This window comes from Caloenas nicobarica, chromosome 10 (genome assembly GCF_036013445.1).
Source record: "Caloenas nicobarica isolate bCalNic1 chromosome 10, bCalNic1.hap1, whole genome shotgun sequence".
Taxonomy (NCBI): Eukaryota; Metazoa; Chordata; class Aves; order Columbiformes; family Columbidae; genus Caloenas; species Caloenas nicobarica.
In genome coordinates, this window is record NC_088254.1 from 4,056,549 (window position 1) to 4,074,335 (window position 17,787).

The window sequence follows — 17,787 nt, forward strand, 5'->3', positions numbered from 1 at the left end:
CCTTTGAGGGAGGCTTGGGATGCCTACTTTATGCAGATATGGGGAAAATAAGGTATTTTATTATTCGAAGCCAAACAAACAAGAACTGCCCTAAGCTTACGGTGCCACCATTACTGATTTTTCCATGAACACTGACCTCTCAGTTTTTCCCCAACACTACCATTCCAAGAGCTTTCCTTAAGCAGCGTTGCGGAACGGGAATAGATATCTGTGGCATGAGGCAATAAAAGCTGCAGGTGTTTGTGAAGCAGGGCCACGCTGCTGGAATTCTGGAAGAAAACAACCAACCAAACATAAGAATAACTTTGAAATGTATTTAAGGGGTTCATTATTTAAATTAGTTTAGCTTTCACATACTTAGAAGATTTTCAACAGGAATCTTACAACATTCTGGTGCTCATGCATATTGAATTAATTTCCCCACCCCAAATGATAAAAATAAGGACACACACCTCACTAACGCTGTTGATGTGGCAATAAGCCAGCAACTGTTTCTGCAGTGAACATAAAAGCTCATGAAGATGAGCAGGCTGGCTGTTTTCTGACGATGATGTACCCAGTAAGAATTTATCACTGTTTTTTTCCAGTTCTCCAAAGGCTTGGTCCTATTAAGACAAAAAGGGGGGGCGGGGGGAAAGAACAATTCACTCTGCCTTCAAATGCAATAACACTTTACTATCACCTTAAGAAGCTTTTTCACCTTTACCATTTGCACCTGTGATTATAAAAGAAATCGGATAATGTCAAGTGGATTATGGGATAACCAAATTTGAAATTACAATCATTTAGAATGTCACCGTAGTGATGGTGACAGCTGTCGAGCGGCCTAAAAAGGGTATTTTCAGATTCAGAAATTTTTCTTTCAACTCATCAAGGATAACTGGATGAAAGAACTTTTGTCCCACCCTGACCCCCAAAATCACAATATGTTTAAAAAAAGTAACAACCCTTTAGAATTTATTGCAGGCTAATACATAAAATGTTTCAGATTAGAATCCTTCCTTGCATTGTCTGAGATGGCAAGAAAAGGAGCAGAAGGTAGATGGGGCTGCTTGACTTCATTCTGAATGCTACTGAAAAAACTATGGTAGTTTCAAGTAAAAAATTCAAAGCAGATAGCTCAATCTAGACAACTGGTGGAGGTCTAGAAAAAAGAACAAGAAACTACCAACCCTCATCGCCCTCAGGAGACAGGGATGCTATGCCAGAAAGGTAAAAATCTCTGATTTCTTTTCGCCATTATATTTAACTGGCTAGTTGAACAAAAAGGTGAAACAGTCAGTTACTTGCTCTTACACTCCCCTAAACTTTTCAGCAGCCTCTACCATTGTTCAGCTAAGAATAACAACCTGACACACTAGCTAAATAACATGGCTGATCTGTACTTGCTGAACTATGAGAAGGTAGTTACCGTAGTGAGGTTAACTGAACACGTTCCCATTCCTGGTACCTGCCTGTCTTGCCCTGGTGGCTGAGATTATACTGACAAAAAGGGTTCCACACAATTTACTTACTTGATGTGTTACATTCTATCCTCCAAAAAATTCTGAAGCCAAAGTCAGAGCAATAAAATACTTCAGTCCGATATGAAACCATCTACATAAGCCAGGTTAAACAATAAATACCACTACAATAACATTAGAACCATAATGTTAGAGACTATTTAACTGATTTTAGTCCACTGCAGGACAAATACATATGGCAATGCTACTTTAGATAAACAAGAAGAGCATCATTTTCTGAAAGTGGGGAAAACCACCTAACCCTGCTAAGCACCCAACATTCATTACCATTTAATAAATAAATAAATAAATAAACACAAGTCCTATACATACTGTATAAAATCCCAAATTTCTTAGAAGAGTCTTCATTAAGATTTCAGCCAGATGAGTATCCGGGTGACTGCTCTGGACAGCGTACGTTTGATCCGAGAGATTTCCGTAGCTGATACACAATGAGGACGTTTCTGTGGCATCAGAGGGTGAGCTATAGCCGAGCAGGGAAGCTACATGGGTGTGATCCTGCAAGCTCGTCAGAATAATATCCAATTGCATTCTCTAAAGAAAAATGTTTAGACACAAGAAAACACTCGTCATTAATGAAGATAAAATAATGAGCTAAGAAGAAAAAAGCATCAGGCACAGTTATGCAATAAAAATATTCTAATGAGATGTGAAAATAAGCTGGAGGACTTCACCAAAAAAATCCAAAGTTTTTTCTGCAGATTTGTAGTATTAGGGAACAGATAAAGATACTGAATTACAAGACCATACCTATTAAAAATATGAGATTAAGAGATTAGACATTGGACCAAATGCTTTCTCCAGTTTGTTCTAGTTCTCTGATTATGGGCGGGGGGAAGTGGAGGGTAATTATTCTAATTTATACATAGGAAAAAGGAAAGGGTAAAAAGCAGGGCAAGCGTACAAGGGAGGTGGTAGATGTAGTCATGACCTGCAATTTCAGTATTGTTCCCCACTGTTGCTGGTTATGACTCCTCATAAAACTAAGCTTGCTCTACCCTAGTAATTGTCAGGGGTTTTCATTAGTACTGGTACTAAAAAATAAATCTTCAGAAGATTACAATCAGAAGATTCTATTTCATAGTTTTTAGTATCAGTGTAAACCAGTCTATTTTATAGTTTACAAAATAAAGGATTTGACGAGGATCCTATGCTACAGAACTGAATAATAGTTTCTCTCATGTTTTTAACCCAAGGCTACTGCTGAAGCATCAGTACCTACTGCCCTCAAGGACAGGAACAGATGCTCCTTGAATTTCTTTCCTTCCATTTGTAGGACACTGGGTAAGTCTCCTAACCTGCATTAATTCTTCTTCTTCATATTTAAGAAAGAAGAAAACAAGGAACATCCCAGTCATCTTTGGGAAGTAGGGTAAAATCCATATAGGCAAAGCATATACAAGTATTCTTCCCAGAAAACAGTTAATTTTCTGTTACCAAAACTTGTTAAATCAGTCTAGTATTCAAAAATATCTAACCTTTAAACTTGTCTTGATACACTAACACAGCAATTCCTATCCTTTCTGTAGTGAAGCTTCACTTGAGAAAATGTAGTGCTCCTTACATCACTGCATCCTGATTTAGCCAGGCTACAGATTTTGTTAAGCTGGGCTTTGTACTGTATCTCACCAATAATGTGCCTGCACTCTGCAAAGGAGGCTCACCTCCAGAAAAAACAAGAGAGATTTTAAAGCACAAATTATTTTTATTTTACTTTACCTGTCCTTTTGATAAGCTTTCCCATCTATCAGGACCTTGGGGTAGAAGAGAATGTAGCAACTCCATTCTCTCTCGCAAGGGAGGAAGCAGCATAGTTGCTCCTACTGACAGAGTCTCAATTACAACCTAAAATTAGAGTAGCAGAAAATACTTCTTCAGTGGCGGGGGGGAAATCAACTCAATTGTACCTTTAAAAAATACAGTACATCCCACACAAAATATCCAAAACATCCACTTAATTTCATTTACTGTCAGAATTCTAGCACACAATAGCACATTAATGTTTTATTCTGTAATGCAATGACGTGCAGCACACCAAAGGAGTGAAATGAGACCAAAATATTGTCAAAAAAAAAAAAAATCAGTTCTAAGTTGCTATTTCCCGTAAGAGAGCCATCTTAGGAGAAGTTACTCAACTAAGTTAGCTACTCAATCCACAACACTAACATTTTAGGCTATTACAAGCAATGATAATTAAAATGTTACAAAATAAAAGCAGCTTTTTGAAATTCTCATTCAAACATTCTCCTCTGCTTTCACATCATAAAACAGTGACGGTGATTGAATTTTTTAAATTTAATGAGTAAAACTGGTAAGTCAGAATCACGTTCATCTAAGTGCCAAGTTCAGAAAGAGAAATCTCTAATCACACAGTCAAAGAAAAAGTGTAGCAGAATTTTCACATGTAAACGGAAAAGCATTACTTACTTCCTGAATTTCATCAGGGACAGAAGAGTCCATCAGTCTAAACAACAAATTTCGAAGCGGACCGGCTTGCCGGCCAAGAATGCTGGTAGCTACACCGCCAGCCAGTGCAAGGGCAAGGTGGTTAGAAAGAAGCTTCAAACACAATTTAAGAAAATTGTGATGTTCCCTGTAAAAAGAAATACATCCTGTCGATCTCAGCGATTATTAGCCTTAGTCCCCTTTCACTTATCTGTGCACTAAGCTTTTCACTCTCGTTCGATTTCACATACCAGAAAGATAAGTAAATTACAACCAGGACTTTAAAGAAACTCCTCTGAAAACCTATTGCCAATCTGCTTAAAAGAACAAAAACCAAAACCAGAATAGAGAAAAGCATCTTTGTGGTTCCAAGAGGCATCCAATTTAGAATAGTCTTCCCATGAATTAGGAGGCAAAATCACCCCAAAGCACACAAATAGACAGATAAATGTATGCCTCACATAAAAGAAAAAATAAACCTTGAAAGAAGTAACCAATGCAATCTTCTCTCAGAAGATTTAGGAGTACAACCATTGGATTAATAACGAAAGTTGTAATATTAATTTCTGGTCTTCTTAAAAAAACTTTTGAAAGACTTTGTAGCAAAGAAAAAAGATTCATAAGGATCTTTGACATTTATGGTGGTTTTTGCAAACATCAGTGAGGAAACATTCATGCTTAAGTTATCCAACAGCAATACATTTAAAACATCACCTTTGCTAAAAAGACTCAAATCTGGAAGCTGTAGTAAGAATTACTGATGATTTGTCAAGAGGCTGTTTTAGTTAACATGGCACTATCAACACAGGCTTAGTTTTGTTGCATTTCATTTTCTGGAGGACCTTCCAGAAAAGATAAATTTGTGGAAATGTATGTCTATATGGGAATTCATGTCTACAAGTCTCACGTTTGTGAGAAGCAGCTTGCATTTTCAAAACTAATGGACTATCTTATCTTAAAAAATACAGTGAAATAAAATCAAACAACATAAAATAAATAATATCCCACATGGAACTGGCCACGAAATGTCCTAGATGTCACTACTGACCTCTGTCTGCAGCAGAAGCAAACTGCTGTAACTGTAATGCTATGCCTCATTACAAAATTTCATAGACAAATCAGTTCCTGAAAAAACTGAACTGCCTTTCTCCATTTTGATCATTGAGCTGGAAAACAGTTATGCTACTGGACATAACCGGAACAACAGCGTCATACATGACCTTTAGAAAGCGTTTCATGCATTCTGAACGATTTCTGTTTCTCCAGAGGTGACCAGAGGCCTTGAGCTGCACGAAGCCAACAGCCCACCCTCACATGCTGAAAACACTTGTAGAAAAACATCCTAATTCCTTAGATAGAAAGAAGGTAATAGCAGCTATACAGCCCCTGGTCTGAGCATCATACGTGTGTTAGTCAATAACTGAATGTATGGATTGATGGATTATCACCTGAAGAGGGTTTTTTTTTCCTAATCAGTAGATTAGAACTTGCAAAGCAGAAATAATGTAGAGAAGCAGTAAATGCATTTCAACTACATAGAAAAATGTGTTTTAAAGGATAACTCTGAAAGAAAATATTTAGTTCAGTGCATAACTAAAATAAATTCCAGACAAACGTTCCTACTGCATCAGAGGTACTGAAAAGCTCCTCTGTCATACAAAGAAACAGCACCTGAATGAGTACATAAACCAGACCTATGCTTGTTAAAGAGAAGACTAACCAGGACGAAGCCATGCACCACTGCTGTGAAGAAAAACATTTATAAAAATCTGTAACATGCATATGCTGTACATACCTTGATGAAGGAAAAGGAAGAGGGGGTATTTCACTGTTAATTTTGTCACAGTAGTGCTCAAGGAAAGAACGAAGATGCGAAAAGGTACTTTCTTCAAGGTCCACACAATAGGGTCTGTGCCATGCCACAACTTGCCTGGAATCAAACATCAAAAGAAGTTACTACGAAAATATTCCCATGAACAGTTTAAGCAGGTTGAGTACACGCTTGACCAAACCCACTTTTTTCTTATAACAAAATAATATGATGATTGAGGCTGACTAACTTCCTCACCCTTGAAGGTATTTTCTGCTCTCCTTTCTGTAAAGGCCTTTACAAATGAAACACTCTTCATGTATGAACAAAAACACCTACAATGTCATAAATATAAAGCCATATGTATTTCATCTGCTTCATGCAAAAGCTGACCAATACTCACAAACCTGGTTTTTGTACAAATGCCGGATTAATAAAGAGACTTTGATACGATGTAGGGAGAATTCAAGAGGAGTAGTACCACTTAGTACTATTTGAATCTATTTTCTTAACTGATTTTTCTAAGATAGCTCCCTTTAAAACAGGGCATTTGAAATTCTTCTGGAATTATCTTCCAAATATTGTTTTTCTATTCCTTTGTGTTAGCCCATCTATACACCTAAAGTTTACCAGTTCAATCATTTGCTCATGTCTTTGGTGTAACAAAGTATTATTTCAGTTATTGTATGTTAATAATCAAATTATTTATTTAGGTACCTGCTTTTAGGTCAGGTTACCAACTAACCATCCAGAAATTTGTTAAAATGTTTAAATCCACATCAGTAGTTGCTCTAAACTTCCCTATTTCCCCAAGTCTTGTTCTTAGTTTACTCCTTGTTACACTCAAGCAAACTGCCTAAGCCATACAAAAATCTCATCAGAGGGAGTTTAAAAAGTGAGTGTTTTCTCCTCCCACTGCCTAACTTGTCAATTTTTAGTAAACAGAGGTAATTTCTGTCCAACAGCAAGTAAGAAATCTTCATACACAAATAACTAATAGCCAAATCCTTGGTGTTGCTATATTTTCACTTGTAGTCCCTAACAGTTTAAAAGGAAGAAAGAAGAGAAGGAAAGAGAGGAAGAGAAAGAGAAGGTGAGAAAGAAGAAAAGACTCTCCAGTTCAAAACATTACAAGCAGAATACTTGAAACGCGTGACGCAGTTAACGCCTTCAGGGAAGACCTACATGTATCCCAAAGTGGACTTGTATAAAAAGAAATTATCCCTGTCCCCCAATGTCAGTGTTACCTGTCCCTCGGGAGAGCTGTCCAGGCAAGGCTGTGGGATGTTCCTGCTGAAATCTGTTGAATTGCAACTCCATCTAAACCATTTACTTTCTTCGGTTTAGTAATGGGACCAGTAGAGTTTCCCTGACCACACTGTCCCATTGAATTGTTACCCCAAGCATAAACTTCGTTATCTATAAACATAAACAAAGCAGAAAGCAAAACCTGAGATACAGCTGCTTTTGATCAAGAGGAATACTGTGTCTTTTTACACCTTATTCTATTTACCGTGAGAAAGTGCCAAACAGTGACTGTCACCAATCGAAATATCAACTATTCTTGTAGCAGCCAATTCTTCAATAAGCTTAGGTCTGAGAGCAGTTGCCTCCGAAGAGCCACAGCCAAGGCACGCGCCGCAGCCCCATGCGTAAACCTAGGGCAAACCAACCACAAAACATCAGCACGTCAAATTTGTATTACTGGTGACCACGAACAAACAAAATACCAGATAACCCCCTGCACGTTAATCGCAATTACGTTTTCAACAAAACACGAACAGTGCTTTCCCAGCACTTTTTTTTCTGCCCAACCACTCAGATCACTGGCCACATCAATGGGGAGGCTGTTGCAAGAAAAGAAACTGCTACAGTCACTTCAGCACTCCCAGTTCCACCCTGCAAACCCCACTGCCTCAGCATCACAGTGGGGTCACTGAGGGTACACGTGTAGAAATGCTTATTGTCTTACATGCACACACATTATAGCAGCAAGGGCCCCCATTTACCAACTAAACATTTCTCTCCAAGCTCTCCTGAGATTTTACAGATTAGAAAGAAAAGTTTCTGTTAACACCTATATTCTAAAACTCAGATGCATTTTAAAAAAGCTATTAAATCACTTAACCAACTAAGTTGGTTAATGCATTAAAAATTACAAGCCTTTCGCTGCTTTTTTGCTTCCAGAACCCACTTTACTTCCTGAATCCAATTTGGTTTTGGACTGATTACATTTACTAACCTAAAAATAATTTGTTTTCCATGGCTAAGCAAGACTCTTGAAAAGTGTACTTGTAGATGACTCTTCAGCACATTTTTCATTACTCTAGTGCATCAGGATCTCAACACTTTAGTCAATTTCTAATCAAGAGTTTTACTGATGTTTAAGTACTAGTTGAATATTTTCTCAACAGTCAAAATAAATGCTGAAATAATGAACCCACACCGTCTTCACCACCTCTATCATTTGAGTGAACCCTTGCTGTTGCCTACCTGCCCTGTCGATGTCAAGGCAAGTGAAGATTGGCTCCCAGCACAAACTTTTCGAATAAACATTCCTTGCAGGGCTTCTATAACTTTAGGTTTATATACTCTATTTGTATCACCATGACCAAGCTTGCCTACAAAAGGAGGAAACACAAGTGGAAGGTATTTTTAATATATAAACTACAACAATTCTAAGTACCCAAAAAGAATTCTCTTTGGGTTTCCGAAAATGTCAGTGTATATTTTTTAAATTAAAACCTACTACAAAACCTGTTGTTTCGACTGAAGTAATTACAGACTTGGGGAAACTTGTATTTAAATTTGAAATCTTAATTCCATATATCTACACTATTCATTGCCTGCTGTTTAATTACTAAAGCCTTCCAAAGCACTAAACCTTTTCATATTTGGCAAAAAAAAAAAGATATAAAAAATTCTCTATCCTACTTTATGAAGTGACTTGAAAAAAACGCCAACTTTTCTGCATTGTCTCCTAACAGCTGTGTGCATTTGTGTACACATTAATATTTTTATTCCCGCATTCCTCCCTTTAAGTTTCTCTTGAATACAGCTATTTGTCTCCATGACTTCACCATTTTCAATCAATGACCTCAAAAACAAGGACTGCCACTAGACCACATCAGAGTGTTGCCAGAAAAACATTCCTCAAAAGGAAGGAGAAAAAACCAAAATGTGAAATATGTTACAAAGACTGATAATTTCTACAAAGGTCGTGCTTTGATTCATGTTGTTTTAGCCTTCCTATAACACTATTTTTGTACCACATCACTAACATCCAAAAGGCAAACTGTTTATAATTTACTGAAACAGAAGAGCAAACTCCAATACTTCGTGACGGTTAAGGTGTCTGTCCCATTAAAAAATGATTTTTCAAGTGAAATAACAGAAAGAGGGAGACAGAGGAGTGGGAACAATTCTATATGCGCATGTCAGAGCTAGCTTTTGAATGAAATATGAATTCCTACCAGTTCCACTAACCACCAGTTTGATGATGAGATTTCTGTAGGCTGCATTTTCCTCTCCTAGGCTCGGCAGCAATAATACAGCGATTCTGAATTTTAATTTTATCTAGCAGCCTAACCAATTTTAGCTAAATACTGTAATAGTAGAAAATGAACAATTATGTGTTTGACAAAGCATCTACTGGCAATGAGGCTTAGAAGCCTTTCATTTTTGAGATGGGAGATTGTTTCTTCAAGAGGCAGTTTAAATGCAACAGTTTTAATACATGAATACAGTTATTGCCACATCAAGTAAGTGAGTTTATTTGAAAGTTAGCAGCAAAGCATTTTTTCCACAATTGCTTATGCATTCATTGAGCTTTCTGCTCTGTGAAACCCCTATTCTTTTTGATAGTTCTTTTTTAAAGTCTATAATCTTGCACTTGAACTTCAAATATTGTATTTAGATTTTACTAAAATCCTTTTCTTGAACAGTTACTAAATGACAAAAAAACCCCCACAACCACCTGCAAGGAGTACTGAGGCTATGAGGTAGATGAAATAAGACAAAAATTACTATCAAAATGTTAGTTTTACCTACCATTATCTCCTCCTCCAAATGACCATACTGTTCTCCCATCTTTGGACAGAGCTATTGTGTGTGAACTGCCACAGGAAACCTCCCCTACATTGCTAATGTCTTTTACTAAAGTTGGAATGTTACGGCTGTTGCTGTCACCATGACCTAAAGAAAAAAGAAAAATACATTTTCTTTTTGTGATAGTTTTAATACAGTCACCTATATACACACACCTGTGTACATGTATATGTGTATTTAGAGGAAATAATGAGAGAACTAGGCAAATACATGTATAGGATTATTAGCAGACATAGGAATTCTTCCAAAAGCATCATATGACATTTTAAAATTACCTAATCTTCCAAAGTCTCCTTCTCCCCATGTATATAGTTCTCCATCTTCTGTAACAGCAGCGCTATGTCTGTATCCAGCTGATACACACACAACAACCTACAAAAATAAAAATCAAGTTTTTATACAAATTGAATAGGAAGTTTGAAAGCTTATGAAAGTCAAATTTCAGAAGCAGTCTATGTAAATCAACTTGTTCACTCGTGCGGAGCAAGTACACACATAAATTAATCTTTGCAATGTTTTCTATTTAGTATTTGGTAAGCAGAAATCAGTACACAAAGACACAAGGTTACATACAAAACTGGTCATGATTTATCATGCAAATTTAACATAATGACATTCTAGTCTTACAGCAGCAAAAAGAAGCATCAGTGGATGTTTAGAACACTGGCCACAACACAGACAGGGAGGAGAAGGCCCTGTAGCACAACACCAAGCCACTCTTCAAATGAAGCCACTAAAAAATTGTATATGAAAAGTCCTAACGTTACAGCTAACAAAAGCTGCCATGCCTGGGAAAGACACCACAGTTCAGCAAAAGCACATAGGCAAGTTTCAGTCTTAAGACTCGGAGAAGGTTTACTGGCAATGCCATTGTCCAAATCGCATGCCTAAAGGCAACCTTAAATTTTAGTGCTTTGCTGAAAGGAGACCCAGCTTCAACGAGAAGTTTAGACAAAACACAGAACTTTTTCTTCAGATTTTGTATCTTTCAAATGTTACTCATCATCACAACTGAACAGAACACAAACAGGTATTCTACTATACAAAACATACCTTTCCTTGCAGAGGACCCTGAATAAGTTTGGGATATTTCTGAGTTGAACTATTGCCATGTCCCAGTTTTCCGTAGTCACCATCACCCCAGCTGAAGACCTCTCCTTCTGTTGTAAACGCTAAAGTGTGACCATCAGATCCCTTTGAAGATGACACTTTTTTAATAGACCTATGAGGCTCAAAAGTCAATTTTTTCAATGTGGACTGATTATTGGAGTCACCCAGTCCTAGTCTGCCATAGCTGCCTTTACCACAGGCTCGAACAGAACCATCCGTAGAAATAACAAAAGTACAATATTGTCCAGCTTCAATCTAAAACAAAAAGGTTAAAAGAGTAAAAAAGAAACATTAGGTAAATGTAAAATTCACATATAGATCTAGAAGCCAGTATTTTTGAAAAGAATGACAGATTTGTTTACATAACCCTTTCATATAACATAATGAGAACATATATATACACACATATATATATATAACAGAATTTGGACTTAAGCAAGCAGCAAAATTCAAATTATTGAAAAATATTTTGAGTAAATCTATTCTTGAGGTAAAGGATATAAATAGTGATTAATCTATTTTATTTATTTGCATATCTTCTACAGACCAAAGACCTCAGACTGCCTTCAGATCTCCAAGATCGATAAATGGTAATGGACAGTCTTTGAAGGTATCTTAATTTTTTAAGATTAAAAAGACAAAGTAACAGCTTGATAAAGCAATGTAGGTATTGCTTCATTTCAACCAGTACCAAGTGGTAACCTTACAGAAATATGACAAATGCTAAAAATTCACTATCATTTGAGACCATGCATTTAAATTACATAAACACCAAAGACATCAGACCAAAACTTTTTAAGAAAGTAAGAACTTGCTTCTATTGGGAAGTCAGTGCACAGCTGAAGAATGACCTAATAGCAAACCAGCTAAGCCTGCAATAATTTCCTACAGGAATCTTAATGCACCGCCGAGTGCAGAGCAGGTTCAAATCTAAAGCATAAAGGCGCCCCGTGTCCACACCATCGAACGGCACAAAGCAGGTGGTGGTCTGCACGGTCACAACCCTGTTTACTGTGAATTAACTTCTTCATATAGGCAAATCCTACAAAAATCATCAATAAAGGTTAAAGAAAAAATTCTTTATTCCAGAGGGAAATCACATAAATATGTCTCATGGGTGCACACAGTGCTATTTAGAGAGTAACTCATTCATTCAGGTTACTCATTCCACTCTTCTGTATCAGTGTTTTGTTTAAACTAACTGTTTTGAATGCATAAACTTGCTTTATGGGGCCTGGTGCTGCAGACCACTGGCATATAAAATATATCAGTGATGTCAATACAAACAATTTCAGAAAATGTACCTAAATTGCCTAGTGACCAAAAAACGCTTTTAGTTAAGTCAATGCTGCAAATTCAATCTAGTAGCAGAAAAGCACATTATTCTATTCTGTGCCACACATCAATGGAAGTGCTCAGTTGCAACTGCAGAATCTGTGACCGAGCAGAAAGAGCATACCGTATACTGATTTTCACACAGGTAATTAAAGTCACTGTGCCAGCAGTTAGCCTGGTTTGGACTTTAAAACTAGGCAACCTTAGTGTGAAAACCACTAATGGAAAAGGAGACTGAGCAGTTAAGACACCTTTTAAACAACAGTAAAAACCAAAACAACACAACCCTACAGGCAAGCAAATGCGCCTCTGCAAATGCATTTCATAGCAAGTTAGATAAATTCAATCAATCTTGTTACATGGATATTGATCTGTGTGCGTCATTAAAAGAAACAGAATGTTTTTTCCAAGCATCAATAAAAGTAGTGAGATACTTTCAGTAACTTGTGTGATTAGTTCTGAGCATCACACCTTCATTACGACTTGAGCATCAGAAACCAAGTACTATTTTCCAGTTTCACACTATAGCCATGAAGCTGTTCAATGTTATATAAGATATCACTATAAGCAGCACTCACCGTCTGTGCATCAGAAAAACTTGGAGCAAGCTTGGGTTGAAGTATTTTCTCCTGAGTTCCTTCTACCAATTGATGGCTGCTGTTGCTGCCCCACACATACACTTCACAGGTCTCAGAAACAATGGGAGTATCACCTGTTTGAATGCTGTCAGGGCTGGCACATGTTCTTGAATAGTCTGATGCCATTCGACAAACCTATCAAAATGAGAGATTTATTACACAGCAGCATTTTCATTTATTTCCATGCGGTCACAATGTTTAATGCAAGTTTAACATCCCCCAATATGATTCTCTACCTAAAATGCAAATCATCCATCACCATATCATTAGCTTGCCCATGTTACTTTGTCTCTCTGCATCTTAGTTTTTCACCTTTTTTTGCCTTCCTCTTCTACTCCAGAATAACTCAGCAGGGACTGGACCATACCTGTAGGCACGCACCAACCTGATGTGTGAGGGGGAAGTAAACCAAAATTACCTTAAAGTCAATGTTTGCTGCAAGACATACCTCTTCAAATAAACACAGAGCTGCCTCATAGAGTGAACATAAGCCATCAGATGTTCTAGTTGGCTCTCTCCATTGACTTCGATCAGCAGATGATCCCTACAATTTTTAAATGTTATTATGAGAAAAATACTTCCATACAGCAACAGTGCACCTGTACAAAACACATTAGGGATTTGTTTTTATAGTTAAGCAAAATTAAAAGCTCTTTCTATAAGCATAAGTACCTTTCTCCCCTGAGCTGTCATACCTGCATACACTTCAGGATAACAAAAATGTGACTAGTGCTAGTTAAACACTCTTACTCAGTCATTGTTGTGAAAATACCTGGGTTTAGAGTTAATTTCTCCTAGTACTGTTTTGTTCTGAAGTGCATGTCACTTGTGTTTAAAGTGATTAAAATTTAATTTAAAAATGATTAATTATCATTATTTTTGTGTTTACATATCTTCCACATTTTGGTCTCTAATTTTAGATCTAGTCCAAAAACAACAACAAAGTGGCCCATCAGGACATTCAACACGATTCAGATCCTACCACTGCCATGCTCTTCTCATGGTCCCCATTCTTTAAATTTTTAAATTTTTAACATTCATGTTTATTAGCAAGCATTACAAGCCTGAGAGGACTCAAAAGAATGACCACTTCAGGGAAAAAGCCCTTCCCTATTTCAGTCTGAGCATATGAGGCATAAGCTCACCGTAGCTTCTGACTGCATATTGTGCAATAATTTCATAGCTTTAAAAAGGATACTCATCTAGGACCAGAAGTAAGCACTCAGCATACAAAGTGGTGTGCCATACTCCCAAACAATTTAATTCCTTTTCTTATTGCATTAATTTCTGAGCAGTAGTAAAAATGCTAAACATCTCAAATCTTACTGATTCTCCAAAGATGCATAAGCAGAGGTCCAGATTAATTTGAGAGGAGGAATGTCCAATATAAATAACTTTGAACAGGAAACAAGGCATATTGCAAAACTTTGAATTCTAAGCAAATTCAGCAAAGCAAGCCGAAAAAAACGGTTCCATATTTTCTAATTTTTTTTGCTGTGAACTTAAATGTAAAGTGCAAGTGGATCAAGTACATCCTTGATTCTTTTCCTGAATTTAGAGCATAACGCCAAAAGTGACAACACAGGGATTGCTTTGCTGTTTCGTCTCCTTTACCTACAAAGAAATGGGTGGGCAAGGAGGAAGAGACAGTGGGCAACAAACGAAATTCTGAAAAAAATATTTAATCAAAAAAAACCCATCCTTTTTAACATATTAAGTAAACTGTTCAGCAAACTGGCATTAAGTGCTGAGAACCTATTTAAAGTTAAGAATGCAACCACATTTGCTATGTAGAAAAATCAAAGTTGGTATACCTACCAAAGATCGTCGCATCTGTGTCAATATACTCATAAAGCAATCAAAGCTGATCATCCCTTCTGGATTCTGCAGTAACTTGGTTTTCTCCATGGTGTTCACTACAGCTGAAGCACCTAAAGCCATTTCTATCCATTCCAGAAGATATCGCAAGGAACCTCGTTGGGCAGCCAAACCAAGAAGCAATTCAGAAGCTAATCTACGACCTAAGGTGTCTGCCCCAGAGTTTGGAATCGTTACTCCTTTCAGAAATGTTGTTACTTGTGATAAACAGTCCAACCCCATTGGTGGAATCTTGCTCTCGTTTGCTAAAGATAAAGGCGGTAAAGAGCTCACGACTTCTATCGCAGTATGGATAACATCATTGCAAAGACTGAGGCCAGGTCCCGACACGGGCATCATCCAGCTTTGCCTGAGCAGTGCAAACAACAAGCTCAATCCAGTCCGAACCCCCATTTCTATGAGTGCATCTGTACTGGACCTAGGACGTTCGCTGACAGAATGCACATCTGCGGATCCAGAACTGCTTTCTGGTGAATGCTGCTGTTGTTTCACCTTACCCTTATCATGGTATTTATTAGAAAGTGCATAGAAGACACGCTGCAACACAAGGAGACGTTTTCGAAGTGCTCCAGCAAACGGAGAGTCTGAGCACACCATCTTCGCCAGTGCCAGCTGGCTGCTAAGAAGGGCATCCAAGTAGTGGTCCTGCTCATCACTAGACAGAGATTCCCGCTCAAAATCTGGTAACTGAGGTCCTTTGAGGCACAAAACCTGCTGGGGCAATGGCACTACTTCTTTATTGCTGACTAACTTAGCGTACAAGACAGAAACTCCCTCCCGTGTTGCAATCGATTCACTGTCTTCTGTGATCCAGGAGCTGTTTAGATGCTCGAGCCATTTCAGCTTCACCGGTGGGACCATAGCTGCCATGTTGGTTCACTTCTTTGCCATTAGTCCTGAAGAAGAAAAACACTGTAAATAGGTGGGCAGCATTATCTGCAGAACTTATTACAGTAGAATAAATCCTAATAATTCTTTAAAAAAGCCAGTAGCAAAAGATTAATCACTAAATCAACCAAAGCTCCACTATTTTACTCATCTAAGCTCTGCAACCTGGAATTCAGATAAAATACTAACAGAATAGTTTAGGAGCGGTATCAAAAAAAGACATTTTGCAATTAATTTTTATCTTCATTTTAAACAAATAAGTTGTGTATGTGCAACTTCCTTAACATGACGTAAGACTTCCAGTGTAAGTCTGGATTTTCTAAATCTATATGCACAAAAATTTACACAAAGCAGATTTAATTCTGCTGTTTCAATGAAAATACACTTGTAAGATTCTCTAAAAAAAAATAATATTCTCTTTAGAGACAGCAAAATGGAGGACAAAGACTTCAAAAATGCACAAGAACATACAAGACTGTCACAAGAACATACATAACTGTGTACAAGAGAATAGCGGAGCAGTGTAAACCTTCATTTTAAAATAAATGAGATTACCAAGTCAGTCCATAACTAAGGGCTCAACCTGTCAAACACATTTGAAAGTCCTGCTGCCACAAGCCGCTCCTTCCCCTTTCTAAGGTGAGCTGGAGATCTCTTTAGAGTCCATGTCAGAATGTTAAACGGAAACCGGGACAGATGGCTTGATGGTTGGAGTGGCACGTGATGCGGATAATATTCATTCATTCATAAGTTCTTCAGAGTCAAACACACATCACAGCTATTCCAAGTAAATTTACAGTAGCAAAAATAATGTATTATATTAATGTATTGTATAATGTATGACTTTGAAAATATACAAAGCTTTTAGGGTGGATTTTTAAGGGAGGCGTCACTAACAGTATGGAGGCAAAATTTAATAATGCAACACTACTGGTTTACCAGGAAAGTTCCAATTGTTTGCCAAACCACCTTAACAGCTTGCAACACTCTTTAAAACCAAATACATTGATGAGTTTGAGGTCTTCTTTTGCAGACAATTTTAGGAAAAAACTTCCAACACACTATGACTCATGACTCAATGAAAGATTATTATGACATTGCGACAAAATTCCTTGGAATCCTGTGGTTAAAATGGGATTCCTCACCACACAGCACAAAGCTTTTTTCAGCTAGCACTAGCCCCTGGAATACATCTCTTCTGACTTTTGCACTGCCTGAACTCAAGTCAACATATTTAGCTAAACAGAAAGATCCCATTTTTCCTGGTTATTCCCTTGAGAGACGCAGTAGGGTCTGAGTTCTGCACAGGTGGTCTACAACCTGTTACAAAATCCTCGTGTGAAACTTGAATGCTTTGGTATAAGGCACTTGTAACTTGGCTTAAGTGAAAAGCAGTTTCAAGGTTTACGATTCATTACAGGGGAATGCACTTTTGTTCACTGTTTTAAAATTCAAAATCTAAAATAAATCAACAGATGGAAAAGTTACACTTAAATTACAGAATATCAGACATTTTTGAAATTCAATCTGCGTGCATCAGCATTCAAACTGAACATGGCAACAAGTCCTCTTTGATCACCTTCGGAAGGGAGAATATAGCATTGGAAAAGCAGATTATTTTCTCTACATCATCCTTCTTTCAGGACAACACACCATAGGGGTATGGCACAGACAGTACAGCAAATGTGCATATGGCCTTGAGGTTCCCCAATGCTCAGTCACCGCAAACCTTTTAACCATACTACTCAAAATGAAAGCGTAAAACATTTTTAAAAAAACGTCAGAAGGGCATCTTATATATTCAAAAGCATACAGTATTATTTAGGCAAATGATGCTGTAATAAACTACTTCAAAAATTAAGGTGGTGTAAGTTTATAAAGAACTGTAGGTTAGGAACACAAGATTTGGAAGTAAAATGGGGGGAAAAAAATCAAGCTGATTTTCAGTTAAGTTTTGAGAGATCTTCTCTATCTTGAAACCAACTATGTAATACTTTGCTTAATGAATTGGTAAAACAATGACAACACAAAGGGCAGAGCCAACTCTATCGCT

At 37.4% G+C, this 17,787-nt stretch overlaps 1 protein-coding gene across 12 annotated transcripts in view; it reads right to left on the reverse strand.

Moving 5' to 3' along the window:
• HERC1 (HECT and RLD domain containing E3 ubiquitin protein ligase family member 1) overlaps positions 1–17,787 on the reverse strand; it is a 115,490-nt gene that overhangs the window by 63,598 nt on the left and 34,105 nt on the right. For all 12 annotated transcript variants that reach the window (XM_065641949.1, XM_065641956.1, XM_065641960.1 and 9 more), the window contains exons 2-16: positions 14,787–15,742; positions 13,417–13,512; positions 12,909–13,103; positions 10,939–11,250; positions 10,161–10,257; positions 9,829–9,972; positions 8,272–8,399; positions 7,292–7,436; positions 7,026–7,197; positions 5,764–5,898; positions 3,951–4,116; positions 3,243–3,368; positions 1,836–2,057; positions 453–605; positions 137–269 (exon numbers count right to left, since the gene is read on the reverse strand). In XM_065641949.1, coding sequence (XP_065498021.1) covers positions 137–269; positions 453–605; positions 1,836–2,057; positions 3,243–3,368; positions 3,951–4,116; positions 5,764–5,898; positions 7,026–7,197; positions 7,292–7,436; positions 8,272–8,399; positions 9,829–9,972; positions 10,161–10,257; positions 10,939–11,250; positions 12,909–13,103; positions 13,417–13,512; positions 14,787–15,716 — 3,154 coding nt within the window. In that variant the 5' untranslated portion in view covers positions 15,717–15,742. The remainder of the gene's footprint in view (positions 1–136; positions 270–452; positions 606–1,835; positions 2,058–3,242; positions 3,369–3,950; positions 4,117–5,763; positions 5,899–7,025; positions 7,198–7,291; positions 7,437–8,271; positions 8,400–9,828; positions 9,973–10,160; positions 10,258–10,938; positions 11,251–12,908; positions 13,104–13,416; positions 13,513–14,786; positions 15,743–17,787) is intronic.